Source organism: Ahaetulla prasina, chromosome 13 (genome assembly GCF_028640845.1).
Source record: "Ahaetulla prasina isolate Xishuangbanna chromosome 13, ASM2864084v1, whole genome shotgun sequence".
NCBI classification, from domain to species: Eukaryota; Metazoa; Chordata; class Lepidosauria; order Squamata; family Colubridae; genus Ahaetulla; species Ahaetulla prasina.
This window is the reverse complement of record NC_080551.1, coordinates 20,701,706-20,717,023: the sequence shown is the minus strand read 5'-3', so window position 1 is coordinate 20,717,023 and position 15,318 is coordinate 20,701,706. Positions and strand designations below refer to the sequence as shown.

Genomic DNA, 15,318 nt, shown 5'->3' with positions numbered 1-15,318 from the left:
CCATGGCCTTTGTTCAGTTTTCTGTAAATAACAACAACAACAATAACAATAACAATAACAATAATAATAATAGAAAGTTGGGTGTGTATTTGAGGATACTGGAACATTTGGAGGTCACAAGCAACTCAACTACGCTGTGCTAGAGCTTCCTTAATAGGGGATGATCTAGCTCCCATGTAACACCGATCCTGCGCAGGCTGCACTGGCTGCCTGTGGCTTTCCGAGTGCACTTTAAGGTGTTGGTTATGACCTTTAAAGCGCTCCATGGCTTAGGACCTGGGTACTTACGGGACCGCCTGCTGCTACCACATGCCTCCCACCGACCCGTACGCTCCCATAGAGAGGGACTTCTCAGGGTGCCGTCCGCCAAACAATGCCGGCTGGCGGCCCCCAGGGGAAGGGCCTTCTCTGTGGGGGCACCCACACTCTGGAATGAGCTTCCCCCGGGTTTACGTCAAATACCTGACCTCCGGACATTTCGTCGCGAACTAAAAACACATCTTTTTATTCGCGCGGGGCTGGCTTAAATTAGTTTTAAGGGGAAATTTTATTAATTTTAAATGGGGCTTTTAGTATGGAAAATTTTAATTTCAGGCTAATTTAATAAGTTTTTAAATGGTATTTTAATTTGTATATTGTGTTGTTTTTACTTTTGCCTGTACACCGCCCTGAGTCCTTCGGGAGAAGGGCGGTATAAAAATTAAATAAAATAAATAAATAAATAATAAATATGAAGACATACTTCCATCAGTGTCTAACTTTACTGCCTCATCCTTTCATGAAAGGAAGAAATCTGGAGGTCAACATAAAACATGGTGATCTTGTGATCTAATATCTGGCCATTAGGATTTTTAAAGTTCTTTTTAATAATCACTTCTCATTTTCCTCCTCCTCCTCCTCCTCCTCCTCCTCCTCCTCCTCCTCCTCCTCCTCCTCCTCCTCCTCCTCCTCTGCTTCTGCTTCTTCTTCTCCTTCTCCTCCTCCTCCTCCTTCTCCCTTCTTCCTCCTCCTCCTTCTCCCTTCCTTCTCCTCCTCCTCCCTCCTCCTCCCTTCTTCTTCTTCTCCTTCTCCTTCTCCTTCTTCTCCTTCTCCTCCTCCTTCTCCCTTCTTCCTCCTCCTCCCCGCTCCTCCTCCTCCTTCTCCTTCTCCCTTCTTCCTTCTCCTCCTTCTCCCCCTCCTCCTCCTCCCCTTCTTCTTCTTCTTCATCTCCTTCTCCTTCTCCTTCTCCTTTTTCTTCTTCTTCTTCTTCTTCCCAGACTTTGGAAATGCCAAAGGAAATGAGAACATCTTCCTGCAAGCCATGAGTATCATGTGGTTCCGCTATCACAACCACTGGGCAGAGAAACTGGCCAAGCAGAACGCAAGCTGGTCAGATGAGGATTTATTCCAACATGCACGCAAGAGAGTCATTGCCATTTACCAGGTAGGTAGAGCATGGAAGAGACAGAGAAAAAAACCGGAAATCATGTTTAGCTTCTTGAATAATCAGCGTATTTCATGATCTTCTCATTGTTCTCCTAGAATATCGTGTTTTATGAGTGGCTGCCAAACTTTTTGGAGAAGACAAGCATCAAACGTTATGAAGGTGAGGGACATCAACAGAACAGAATATATGCCAAATGGAAAAGGACAAAAAGGACAAAAGATTTTCAGCAGCTGCACCATGGAGATGGAAGCTAAAGGGTGTTCTTCTGGTTCTGAAGAACTTCCTTAGCCACATTTCTCTCGATTATATAATCTTATGTAGAGAATCCTGGAATCCATTATCATTTCCCAGCTTATCTGTATTGGCAGCCATCTTGGTTTTCCCTTTATAGGGGAATGCTGAGTTGCATTTGCATTCTAAGTTCTTCTGTTTAACACTCAAAATATCAGAGGGAGTTTCAAGGCCCTCCCTTCCCTCCATCTTCTTAGCTTCAGTAAAATCCTTCTGCGAAATACACCTTGTCATCTCTCGCATCACTCTCCATATTGCAGGTTACAAGCAGCATGTGGATTCTCGGATCTCTCCAGAATTCCTTGTGGCTTCTGCACTCTTCCTTGGCACTAAAGTCCCATCTGGAGTCTATATGAGGTAAGAATAACAGGGGTTTAAAAAAAATAGTGAAGCCAGTATTGAAATATGCCTAGAACTGCAGTATTTAAGAAGGAAGGAAGGAAGGAAGGAAGGAAGGAAGGAAGGAAGGAAGGAAGGAAGGAAGGAAGGAAGGAAGGAAGGAAGGAGGGAGGAGGAGGAGGAGGGGAAATTATCTTTAACTTCAGAAGGAAGGAAGGAAGGAAGGAAGGAGGAGGAGGAGGAGGAGGAGGGAGGAGGGAGGAGAAATTATCTTTAACTTCAGAAGGAAGGAAGGAAGGAAGGAAGGAAGGAAGGAAGGAAGGAAGGAAGGAAGGAAGGAAGGAAGGAAGGAAGGGAGGAAGGAAGGATGGATAAAATCTGACAAATCGATTGTGTCTAGCATTGCAGCTCAAGATAGAAGATCTGTTGGTTGCAGGGCAGAGAAAGACAGCACCACAAAAGCTCCAAGTTAGCTAATTTTTTTTGGCCAGCAAATAATATGGCTGGGTTCACACAATGCGGTATCCATGTGGTTTATTTAATTCTCACTTAAGGTATTGTGTGAACCTGACCATTTTAATTCCCGATGTTTCAAACCAGCAAACTATGGATTATTCAACCAAACATGGTGAATCAATGTAAGCTAAGAACTCAACCCTATCAACAAGTATCCAGCTGCATCTTGGAAAATCCAAGTATTGGATGGCATACCAATTGGCATGTCTTTGCAGATGGAGCATTACCAGAATTATCTATTCCATGGAACATCTGTCCAATCATCTCTTCTTTTTTGCTGCCTTTTGCCAATGAGATTAGACATTACACTGATCCCCCACAGAGAACCCTACGCATCTCATTTAAAAAATATATATTTTAGGAATTCAAATTGTTCTTTCCGAAACGTGATTGACGTAGATGGACAGTCCTCTCCAGCCCTCCGCCTATGCAACAGCTACTGGAGTCGGCAGGTAAGGCGCTTCAGAGGTATCCAAGAGCAATTAAACATACATTTCTAGCTGAAGGATGGAGATTGCAAGAAAATGTCTTGAGGATGTAGCTTCATGGTGAAATTAGTCATGTCGGGTGAAAAAAATATAACTCAAAGCATAGCCCAAGTAGAGTGCTTGGGTTGCATGCAACATTTCCATGTTTTAGTCTTCGGCATTCTGCAGGTAGGTCTGAGTAGGTCACCTGCCAAAAGTCCTGGGTAGCCTTCATCAATATGGAAAGTACTAGAATAGGTTATTAAATGTCCTGCTTCTTTGCAAGACACCTTCTTGTGCCTCTAATTCAGTTGGTGAGTTAACAAAAATAGGGACCGTTCCCAAGAACCGAGACACTTAAGCAATTGAGCCTCGATAGTTCCTATCTCTGTTACAATTGCTCCAAAGATTGGATTTGGTGCATCTTGGAACCGACCAGGTAAACTTTGCAATTGCCTTGTAGCCAGTGATGAAATCCATTTTTTTTTTTACTGTGGTGTGGCTTGGTGGGTGTGGCATGGCTTGGTGGGTGTGGCAGGGGAAGGATACTGCATTTCCCCATTCCCACCCCACTCTGGGGCCAGCCAGAGGTGGTATTTGCCGGTTCTCTGAACCGCTCAAAATTTCCGCTACCGGTTCTCCAGAACCTATCAGAACCTGCTGGATTTCACCCCTGCTTGTAGCTCATGCTAAGTATTTTGTGTCTTGGTCAGAATCCTAACCTCCAGACCGCTGAAGATGTAGATGATCTTCTTCTGGGAATGAGTTCTCAAATCACCAAGAAGGAAGACAACTTTGTGGTCGAAGATCTCCGAGGTAGATCTTTTCATCCATTTATTGGGCTCTCTTTTTTGATGAAAGAATTGCAGGAGGTTTCTTTTCTTTGGCAAAGCGAATAGACTAGACTAGACTAGACTAGACTAGACTAGACTAGACTAGACTAGAATAGAATAGAATAGAATAGAATAGAATAGAATAGAATAGAATAGAATAGAATAGAATAGAATAGAATAGAATAGAATAGAATAGAATTTTTATTGGCCAAGTGTGATTGGACACACAAGGAATTTATCTTGGTGCATAGGCTCTCAGCGTACATAAAAGAAAAGGTACCTTCATCAAGGTGACAACACTTACAACACTTAATGGTAGTCATAGGGTACAAATTTAACACTTAATGATACAACACTTAATGATAGTCATAGGCTACAAATAAGCAATCAGGAAAATAAGAAAATTACAAAGAAGGGAGGGGAAAGGTACTGTAGCATTAAAAAATTGGGGTGAACTTTCTTTGCTTCCTGCTTTCGTGGGGGAGGATTTTCAGTTAATTGTTGCCCTTCGGTGGCACGATTCCTTTGTTGCTTTATGAGGACATCCTTACATTTTGTTGCACTATGGATTGTTCTGTCTTGTTCTTCTTCAGATTACTGGTATGGGACAGTGAAGTACTCCCGGATGGATTTCGTGGCGAGTTGGATCCAGCGAGGAAGAGATATTGGACTATCTACCTATAACAATGTCAGAGAGTTCTTTGGACTTCAGCCTGCTAAGAAATGGACAGATATTAACCAGAAGAACAAAACGGTACCATGTCACAAGAGTTAATGAGATGGGATGGAAGGCAGACAGAAGACAAGCAGCATTGCTTGTCCATTGATAGCAGGTTTACCACAACTTCCCTTTAAAGCTTAAACAGATGTAGACGTTCAAAAGGAGAAGCTTTTCTTTACATATGAGAACAATGTTTGACATTAGTCTGAGCCAGTGGTGGGATTCAAATAATTTAACAACCGGTTCTCTGCACTAATGATTTCTTCCAACAACCAGTTTGCCAAATTGCTCAGAAAGTTAACAACCGGTTCTCCCGAAGTGGTGCGAACTGGCTGAATCCCACCACTGGTTGAAGCTGAAGTATTCATTGGCTGGTAGGACATTGTAGCACATGATTTTATGTACTATGCTTAGGTTAGACCAAAGACGGCGAAGTTCTAAGTTGTCTAAAGCCCAAAATTTCTAGTCTGGTGGCATAAGGTATTTTGTTGTAAGGCCCTCTTCCCATTTTGTTGTTGTTGTTAGGGTTAGGTTGTTAGTTGCAAAGTCATGTCCAACCCATCGCGACCCCATGGACAATGTTCCTCCAAGCCTTCCTGTCCTCTACCATCCTCTGGAGTCCATTTAAGCTCACGCCGACTGCTTTAGTGACTCCATCCAGCCACCTCATTCTCTGCCATCACCTTCTTCTTTTGCCCTCCATCATTCCCAGCATTAGGCTCTTCTCCAGTGAGTTCTTCCTTCTCATTAGGTGGCCAAAGCATTTGAGTTTCCTCTTCAGGATCTGACCTTCTAAAGAGCAGTCAGGGTTGATCTCCTCTAGGACTGACCAGTTGTATCACCTTGGGACTCACAGGAGTCTCCTCCAGCACCAGAGTTCAAAGGCCTCAATTCTTTGGTGCTCAGCCTTCCTTATGGTCCCATTTTGTACCTGGCACCAAACCCAAAAGGGGACAAAAATCTCCCCACTTCTTTTAACTATTTGAGCCCACCTTCCATTTCTTCGTTCAACCTTCAAACCGAATGGTCTGTTTGCTTCCTAGATCCTTCAATCAATCGCAGATCTCTACGGGGACAGACTCGAAAGCCTGGAGCTGCTTCTTGGAGGGATGCTGGAAGAGGATGAGACCCTCTTCCGAGCCATCCTTGAGGACCAGTTTGTTCGCCTACGAGATGGTGACCGATTCTGGTTTGAAAACTCCAAGAACGGGTAAGGCATCCCATCAGAACACCATTTAATTCCATCCTTCCGATTCTATCTTCCGTTTCTTTTCTCTGGGGGATGTATGGTGAGATGTATGGTTCTTCTTGCCTTCTTTGTATTCTCACAATGACTTGAAAAGGCAGATGGGGCTGAGAGATAGTGACCGATCCCCAACCCACCCCAAATATTTCATATTTTGGCAGCCAACAGAAAGTTCAACAGGGGTAATGGAAATGTCAATAGATATAGGATCTATATAAGGAGAAATTTCCTGACAGTTAGAACAATTAATCAGTGGAACAACTTGCCTGCAGAAGTTGTGAATGCTCCAACACTGGAAGTTATTAAGAAGATGTTTGTCTGAAATGGTGTAGGGTTTCCTGCCTGGGCAGGGGGTTGGACTAGAAGACCTCCAAGGTCCCTCCCAACTCTGATATTATTATTATTATTATTATTATTATTATTATTATTATTATTATTATTATTATTATTATTATTATTATTATTATTATTATTATTATAGAACATAGAAGGTTTCCGAAACAATTTTTTAAAAATTTATTTACATTTATATCCCGCCTTCTCCGAAGACTCAGGGCGGCTTACAGTGTGTAAGGCAATAGTCTCATTCTATTTGTATATTTACAAAGTCAACTTATTGCCCCCCCCCAACAATCTGGGTCCTCATTTTACCTACCTTATAAAGGATGGAAGGCTGAGTCAACCTTGGGCCTGGTGGGACTCGAGCCTGCAGTAATTGCAGGCTGCTGTGTTTTAATAACAGGCTATCTTACAGCCTGAGCCACCACGGCTCCCAAAAAAAAATACTGGATGAAAATACATAGTTGGATACAGGAAGTTAACCGGCTTCCAGATAGAATGCACACCGGAGTCGTTTCTTCTAGGAATGATGAAAACAAAATATGAAAAAAAAAAACATCTGCCTGTATGTTGTCAAATTAAAGAATTTTCATTCTGTCTTTTGACTGCCACTTTGAATGAGGATTTGAACATCAGTCTCCCAGTTGTAGGCAGGCATTCTAACCACACCCTTACGACTGTATTTATACTTAACCCACTGACGATCCCACTGTGTCTCGTTCATCCCTTCCGTAGACTGTTCACTTCCGAGGAGATTGTGGCCATTAAGAAGACGACCCTCCATGATGTTCTTGCTGCTGTCCTGTATACAGAAAATATCCAAAAAAAGGTGTTCGTCTGGAATAACGGTGGGTAGTCGCTTATGCTCTTGGGAGGTGCATGGGATGAGATGCCGTCAAGGCGGAACACCATAGTCCCTGGTGCCCATTTCCATCCCTGATGAAAACGGCATTACGAAGAAGTTCTACCCTTTCATACTTCCATCGCAGTGCTGCACACAAGCATCCAAGGAGCAGAGCTTCTAGCAGGAATCATAATTGTGTTTCATTCTCCTCTCCCTCCGTTGCTATCATCGCTGTGCGTGCCTACGAACAAATCCATTATTTTTTTCACCCATATTAGGAATATTGGAAGCCTTTCAACAAAGAGAAAGAAGGCAAGCTGTATCTCAAGGGTTGAAGGCCCACAGTACACGCAGAAAATTCTGGATTTATTATCTAAAGGAGGGATAGGGATAGAGGGAATGAATCTAAGAATTTTTGGACGAGGCACCAAACCAGGGGTGAATTGATCCCGGTTTGGACTGGATCACTCGATCCGGTAGCGATGGCGATGGGTGTTTCGGAGAACTGATAGCAAAAATCCCTCCCCCCACCCCCGATGCCCAGCTGAATCACACGATCATCAGAGGGTTTTTTTTTAACTTTTAAAGGCATTTTTTTCTTCGGCTGAAAAAATGCTTTTAAAAGTAAAAAAAAGAGCCTCTGACGATCATGCGGCTCAGCTGGGATCGTCAGAACCCTTTAAATGCATTTTTTTTACAACCTTTTCGGCCGAAGAGGTTGTAAAAAAATGCTTTTAACGGGTTCTGGCAATTAGGCAACTTAGCTGGGATCATCAGAACCTTTTAAAAGCATTTTTAAAAGTTTAAAAAGTTGGCCACACCCACCCAGTCACATTACCCAACACACACACCAAGCCACACACACAGAACCGGTAGTAACAAATTTTACATTTCACCCCTGCACCAAACAATTGTTTAGGATTACACACAAATAAGAACATTTTTGGGGTTTGCTTGTTTGTTTTTTTGGTTAGAAAGACCCAGTATGCTCTTCTCCCAGCTTAATTTGTTTTGTTTATTTTTCAATATTGGCAACTCCTAGTTTTGGATAGAATATATGGACAACGTGAGTTTTGTGTAGCATCCGGGTTAACAACGGCTGTGTCCTGCCTTGCAGGTTTGACATGTAAACATTTTTATAACATTCCTCTGATCTTCGTTCAAGAACAGGTTTATTAGTCTGGTCTTGAATGCCCGAAAACTCCCCACTTTGTTATTATGGCGTGGAGAAATATCCAGAGTTACCACATACCATCCTTGTGTCCAATGCTTGTTAATCCCGCTCACCATATCTGCTCCGTGCAGAGAGGGGGATTAAAAGCAATAAATTCACCTACAGTATGCTCAAGTGGGCATCGCAGCATTTGGATGGAGCTCTGGGCCAATTTTTATTTTACCCCGATGGACAGAGGAACCAAACCAAACCGTTTTTATGACAGGCGGATCTGTCTTCAAGCCACAGCAGAGAAGGAAGATGCCACTAGACTTATGACCATCATCCAGCCCAGAAATACAGTCGTAACTCATGATGTTCATTAAGCAGGTTCCCACATGAGTGCTCCCAATTTTACAACCTTTATTGCGGTGGTCATTAAGTTAATGCTCTGGTCATTAAACAAGTCTGTTTTCCCCAGTGGGCTTTTTCTGTTGGAAAATGGACATAAATGCCAGAAACCAGGAAAAACTGGAGAAAATCAAGCAGCCATGACCACAGGAGACTCAGCGAAGGCCATCAATACGAGATTGTTGCTAGGCACCTAAAATGCGATTACAGGGGGTGTGGCTCCAGTGGTGGGATTCAAGTCATTTAACAACCGGTTCTCTGCACTAATGATTTCTTCCAGCAACCAGTTTGCCAAATTGCTCAAAAAGTTAACAACCGGTTCTCCCGAAGTGGTGCGAACTGGCTGAATCCCACCACTGGATTGTAGGATCCTTGACGCTCCCTGAGCTTGGCTGTTTTCTTGCAGATGTTTCATTACCTAACTAGGTAACATCAACAGAGTTAGAAAGGGCTGGGATTTGCGAAGGAGAAGGGGGGGGGAGGAGGAGGAGGAAAGAGGCTTTACGTTACCCAACTAGGTAATATCAACAACTCTAGAAAGGGCTGGGATTTATGAAGGAGAAAGGAAGGAAGAATAGAATAGAATAGAATTTTATTGGCCAAGTGTGATTGGACACACAAGGAATTTGTCTTGGTGCATAGGCTCTCAGTGTACATAAAAGAAAAGATACGTTCATCAAGGTACAACATTTACAACACAATTGATGATCAATATATCAATATAAATCATAAGGATTGCCAGCAACAAGTTATAATCATACAGTCATAAGTGGAAAGAGATTGGTGATGGGAACTATGAGAAGATTAATAGTAGTGCAGATTCAGTAAATAGTCTGACAGTGTTGAGGGGATTATTTGTTTAGCAGAGTGATGGCCTTTGGGAAAAAACTGTTCTTGTGTCTAGTTGTTCTGGTGTGCAGTGCTCTATAGCGTCGTTTTGAGGGTAGGAGTTGAAACAGTTTATGTCCAGGATGCGAGGGATCTGCAAATATTTTCACGGCCCTCTTCTTGATTCGTGCAGTATACAGGTCCTCAATGGAAGGCAAGTTGGTAGCAATTATTTTTTCTGCAGTTCTAATTATCCTCTGAAGTCTGTGTTTTTCTTGTTGGGTTGCAGAACCGAACCAGACAGTTATAGAGGTGCAAATGACAGACTCAATAATTCCTCTGTAGAATTGGATCAGCAGCTCCTTGGGCAGTTTGAGCTTACTGAGTTGGCGCAGAAAGAACATTCTTTGTTGTCCTTTTTTAATGATGTTTTTGATGTTGGCTGTCCATTTGAGATCTTGCGATATGATAGAACCCAGAAATTTGAAGGTTTCTACTGTTGATACTGTGTTGTCAAGTATTGTGAGAGGTGGAAGTATGGAAGGGTTTTTCCTAAAGTCTACCACCAGGAAAGTGGTGGTCTACCAATCTACCAATCTACCAATAAAGTCTACCAATCAGGAGGTATGATTGTAGCAGTGGTGGGATTCAAGTAATTTAACAACCGGTTCTCTGCCCTAATGATTTCTTCCAACAACCAGTTTGCCAAACTGCTCAGAAAGTTAACAACCGGTTCTCCCGAAGTGGTGTGAACCGGCTGAATCCCACCACTTGTCATTTGTCAACAAGTCTTAAGTAGCCCTGGGGAGGTCCATCATAATTTTGAACGGTCGCTACGCAACCAGTTATGAAGCAAGGAAGCAATTACCTGTGTAGAGAGTCCTAAGAAACTTTTACTAGAGGGAGGAACAAAAGGAATGGAATGGAGTTCCCTGTCTCACTGCATTCTCCACCCCCAGGTGATCCATGCCCCCAACCCAGGCAGATGGACTTACAGGGCCTCCCTTCCTGCAAAAAGATGACCGTCATAGATTACTTCAAAGGAAGTGCTGCAGGTTTCGGAATCCTCATCGCTGCCCTGTGTTGCTTGCCAATAGGTTTGTTTCCGTCCAGGTTTGAAATATAGAATAACAGAGTCGGAAGGGACCTTGGAGGTCTTCTAGTCCAACCCCTTGCTCAGGCAGGAAACCCTAAGCCATTCGAGACAAATGTCTGTCCAATCGCTTCTTAAAAACTTCCAGTGTTGGAGCATTCACAACTTCTGGAGGCAAGTTGTTCCCCTGATTAATTGTTCTAACTGTCAGGAAACTTCTCCTTAGTTCTAAGTTGCTTCTCTCCTTGATTAATAATAATATAATGCAATTAATATAATGTAATGTAATGTAATATAATATAATAACAGAGTTATTATATTAGGGACCTTGGAGGTCTTCTAGTCCAACCCCCTGCCTAGGGTGGAAACCCTACACCACTTCAGACAAATGGTTATCCAACATTTTCTTTAAAACTTCCAGTGTTGGAGCATTCACAACTTCTGGAGGCAAGTTGTTTTATTAATGATTAATTGTTCTCACTGTCAGGACGTTTCTCCTTAGTTCTAAGTTGCTTCTCTCCTTGATGAGTTTCCACCCATTTCTTCTTGTCCTGCCCTCAGGGGCTTTTTGGAGAGTAGCTTGACTTGAAGTTTTTCTTTACGTTCCAATGCAGGGTTCAACTCTTGACATGTCCTGGGAATGTAGAAAACTGGAATAAAGCATCTCCATAAGTACTGTACAATGTTTGTGTTTGCTCACTTCCACCCTCCCCCCAAAAAATCAGTCGTTCAACTTTGGTGGAACAAAAGTTGGATCCATGGTTTATTAGGTGATGCAGCAGGCATCATTCCAACAAGGCTTAAATGCTTTCTCTGAGCAAACTAAAGACTGAGAGAATGAGAAGTAATGTGTATAGACCTGTAATCTTTGGCCAGTCCTTAATTTTAGCCCCTTTGGGTTCCACTTTGCCCTCTGCCTTTTAAGACAATCAGTAGAAGGGTGTGGAATCAGAGCTGATTTGAGACTGTCATGGAATATGCAGGTAGCAAGACCATTGTCCAGGGTGGTGAAGAAAACTGTGATTTGTTATCTCAATAGCTTTGAAGGACACCAACTTGGAGAAAGGTAGCATGGAGTTATCAGTGCCATGAGCTAAGAGGAAGAATTTGTTGGTTCCTAACAATCCTCAATGCTCAAGGCTGGCATCTGTGAACAACTCCAGCTGTTGCAACATCAGCCAATGCTTTTCTTGCGGGTTTTTCTGCAGTGAGTCTCTTCATAGCCTGGGTTGTTGCTTTTTTCCGGAGGAGATCTTTCCGTAAGTTGCAGAAGAGGCAAAATCCCACCATTCGTCCAGATGTAACTGCTGAAGGAACCCAAGGTGAGCAGCAATTCTGCCTGAGCGTCCACTACTCAAAGATTCCATTCAAACACAGTATGAATCAAATGTCCAGGTCCTGGAGAATTTTTACCCTGATTGCTTAACAATTGCACACTCTTGTATTCTATTCACTGGGGTTATATTATTGGGTTTACATTCCTGGAGATGGGAGAGTGATGGAGAAAAGCTATGGAAACTTGTACGTGAGTTATATTGGTGTAAAAAGATGCATGAACTATAACAACCTTGTTGTTGTTAGTTGCGACGTCATGTCCAACCCATCATGACCCCATGGACAACGTTCCTCCAGGCTTCCTGTCCTCTACCATCCTCTGGAGTCCATTTAAGCTCACGCCTACTGCTTCGGTGACTCCATCCAGCCACCTCGTTCTCTGTTGTCCCATTCTTCTTTCCCACTCAATCTTTCCCAGCATTTGGGTCTTCTCCTGTGAGTCCTTCCTTCTCATTAGGTGGTCAAAGTATTTTGAGCTTCATCTTCAGGATTTGGCCATCTAAAGAGCAGCCAGGGTTGATCTCCTCTAGGATAACAACTTAGGTGTCTTCAAAGAGGACAGAAGATTCATTGGGGAAGGGAACCCTTGAGTGTTAGAAAATGCAAGGCTAATACAGAGTCTTCTTCCCCCAGCACTTGAATGGCACGGCTTCAAGACAGATAGTTCCCTTGTCTACATCCAACTGAAAGAAGACAAAGTGATCAAAGTGCTCGATTGCAAATTGGCTGTGGTTCGCAGCATAACCCTCAGAAGCGAGCAGGAAGTGGAGACCATCCTGTCCAACAACAGAGGCAGCAAGACTATACTTCTGAAGATTCCTAAAGAATATGACCTGGTATGTACCAGGAAGGAGGACAACCAACGATTCATGTTCTCGTTTGAGGGAAAAGGTTCCTTCTTGCCTTTCTGTCTTCTTCTTCTCAACCCCTACGAACCTTAGGAAAACTAAAATAGCATCCAGGATTATTTCCCTAAAACCCATAATTTTATGCCAATTGCTTAACAGCAATAGGTAGATGGCTGGAAAAGCTATCCATGGTCCCTGTCACCGTGGAGATGACCCTGCTATAAATATCTAGGTCCGGGGTCAGCAACCTGCAGCTCTGGAGCCGCATGTGGCTCTATCACCTCTCTGCTGTGTCTCCCTATCACTCAAAATATATGTCGCAACCGCCAATGTGCGACACTTGCCAGCATGCAATTTATTGAGCTTTTCAACCCCAGGTAGGCCAACCATGGATAAATCCAAGAAAAGAAAAGTTTCAGAAGAAAACAGAACATTTAATTCAATTACATATGCTAGTTTTGTAGGCACTCAAGAAGTAGTCAGGCAGGGGAAGGGTTTTGTGGCTCCTGGTGTTTCATTTTCTGTGGGAAACGGGTCCAAATAGTTGTGAGTGTTTAAGGTTGCAGATCCCTGATCTAGGTCATCGATGTATTCTGAATATCTTAGGTGTCTTAAAAATTAAAATATAAAAGAGGAGTATAGAACAAGATGGCCTTTTAGATGCTGGAGTTATGTTGTGAACAATAGAGCATTCTCAATTGTCTGAAGATTCTCTCCCTTGGCTGTGAATGTCCCTTATCTCACTTTTGTTCTTAGGTGTTGCAGTTTAAGGTAGAAGCAGAGTGCAGGGACTTCCTCGGACATCTGAAAACCTACTTGGAGAGGAATGAATTGACTCTCCAAGTGTCTATGATGAGGGAACAGCAGCTGTTGAAAAAAGCAGTAACCAAGGAGCAGAGAAAAGAAATCCTGGAAATTTTTTTCCGGCATTCATTTGCTCAGGTAAGTGAGGAAGCTGTTCCTCCTCCTCCTCCTCCTCCTCCTCCTCCTCCTCTTCCTCCTCCTCCTCCTCCTCCTCTTCCTCCTTCTCCTTCTCCTCCTCCTCTTCCTCCTCTTCCTCCTCCTCCTCTTCCTCCTCCTCCTCCACCTCCTCTTCCTCCTTCTCCCTCCTCCTCCTCTGCCTCCTCTTCCTCCTTCTCCTTCTCCTCTCCTCCTCCTCCTCCTCCTCCTCCTCCTCCTCCTCTCCTCCTCCTCCACCTCCTCTTCCTCCTTCTCCTCTCCTCCTCCTCTTCCTCCTCCTCCTCCGCCTCCTCTTCCTCCTTCTCCTTCTCTCCTCCTCCTCCTCCTCCTCCTCTTCCTCCTTCTCCTTCTCCTCCTCCTCTTCCTCCTTCTCCTCTTCTTCCTCCTCCTCCTCCTCCTCTTCCTCCTTCTCCTTCTCCTCTTCCTCCTTCTCCTCCTCCTCCTCCTCCTTCTCCTTCTCCTCCTCTTCCTCCTCCTCCTCCTCTTCCTCCTCCTCCTCCACCTCCTCTTCCTCCTTCTCCTCCTCCTCCTCTGCCTCCTCCTTCTCCTTCTCCTCCTCCTCTTCCTCCTCCTCCTCCTCCTCTCCTCCTCTGCCTCCTCTTCCTCCTTCTCCTCCTCCTCTGCCTCCTCCTCCTTCTCCTTCTCCTCCTCCTCTTCCTCCTCCTCCTCCTATTCCTCCTCTTCTTCCTCCTCCACCTCCTCTTCCTCCTTCCTCCTCCTCCTCTTCCTCCTCCTCCTCCGCCTCCTCTTCCTCCTTCTCCTTCTCCTCCTCCTCTTCCTCCTCCTCCTCCTCCTCTTCCTCCTTCTCCTTCTCCTCCTCCTCTTCCTCCTCCTTCTCTTCTTCTTCCTCTCCTCCTCCTCCTCCTCCTCCTTCTCCTTCTCCTCCTCCTTCCACTCCTCCTCCTTCCTGTCCTCTTTTCTCTCCTCCTCCTCCTCCTCCTCCTCCTCCTTCTCTTCCTCCTCCTCCTCCACCTCCTCTTCCTCCTTCTCCTCCTCCTCCTCCTCTGCCTCCTCTTCCTCCTTCTCCTTCTCCTCCTCCTCTTCCTCCTCCTCCTCCTCTTCCTCCTCCTCCTCTGCCTCCTCTTCCTCCTTCTCCTCCTCCTCTGCCTCCTCTCCTTCTCCTTCTCCTCCTCCTCTTCCTCCTCCTCCTCCTCCTCTTCCTCCTTCTCCTTCTCCTCCTCTCTCCTCCTCCTCCTCCTCCTCCTCCTCTTCCTCCTTCTCCTCCTCCTCCTCTTCCTCCTCCTCCTCCTCTTCCTCCCTCCTCCTCCTCTTCCTCCTTCTCCTCCTCCTCCTCCTCTTCCTCCTCCTCCTCCTCTTCCTCCTCCTCCTCCTCCTCCTCCTCCTCCTCCTCCTCTTCCTCCTCCTCCTCCTCTTCCTCCTCCTCCTCTGCCTCCTCTTCCTCCTTCTCCTCCTCCTCTGCCTCCTCTTCCTCCTTCTCCTCCTCCTCCTTCTCCTTCTCCTTCTCCTTCTCCTCCTTCTCCTCCTCCTCCTCCTCCTCTTCCTCCCCCTCTTCTTCTTTCTCCTCCTCCTCCTCCTTTTCCTTCCCCTTTCCCTATTTAAATTCTACCACTTAAACAGTTGTTTCTTTCACTTACTTGTTGGAAAACATTGTATTTCTGGTCTATTAGAACATTGCATACTTACATTGCTGAACAAGAAATAGTCAGC

At 44.5% G+C, this 15,318-nt stretch overlaps 1 protein-coding gene across 1 annotated transcript in view; it reads left to right on the top strand.

The window, feature by feature from the left end:
• DUOX2 (dual oxidase 2) overlaps positions 1-15,318 on the top strand; it is a 55,117-nt gene that overhangs the window by 20,312 nt on the left and 19,487 nt on the right. Inside the window, exons 7-18 of the mRNA XM_058156592.1 lie at positions 1,257-1,423; positions 1,522-1,585; positions 1,978-2,074; positions 2,934-3,024; positions 3,753-3,855; positions 4,466-4,626; positions 5,637-5,803; positions 6,914-7,026; positions 10,374-10,511; positions 11,716-11,829; positions 12,476-12,678; positions 13,447-13,632. Coding sequence (XP_058012575.1) covers positions 1,257-1,423; positions 1,522-1,585; positions 1,978-2,074; positions 2,934-3,024; positions 3,753-3,855; positions 4,466-4,626; positions 5,637-5,803; positions 6,914-7,026; positions 10,374-10,511; positions 11,716-11,829; positions 12,476-12,678; positions 13,447-13,632 — 1,604 coding nt within the window. The remainder of the gene's footprint in view (positions 1-1,256; positions 1,424-1,521; positions 1,586-1,977; positions 2,075-2,933; positions 3,025-3,752; positions 3,856-4,465; positions 4,627-5,636; positions 5,804-6,913; positions 7,027-10,373; positions 10,512-11,715; positions 11,830-12,475; positions 12,679-13,446; positions 13,633-15,318) is intronic.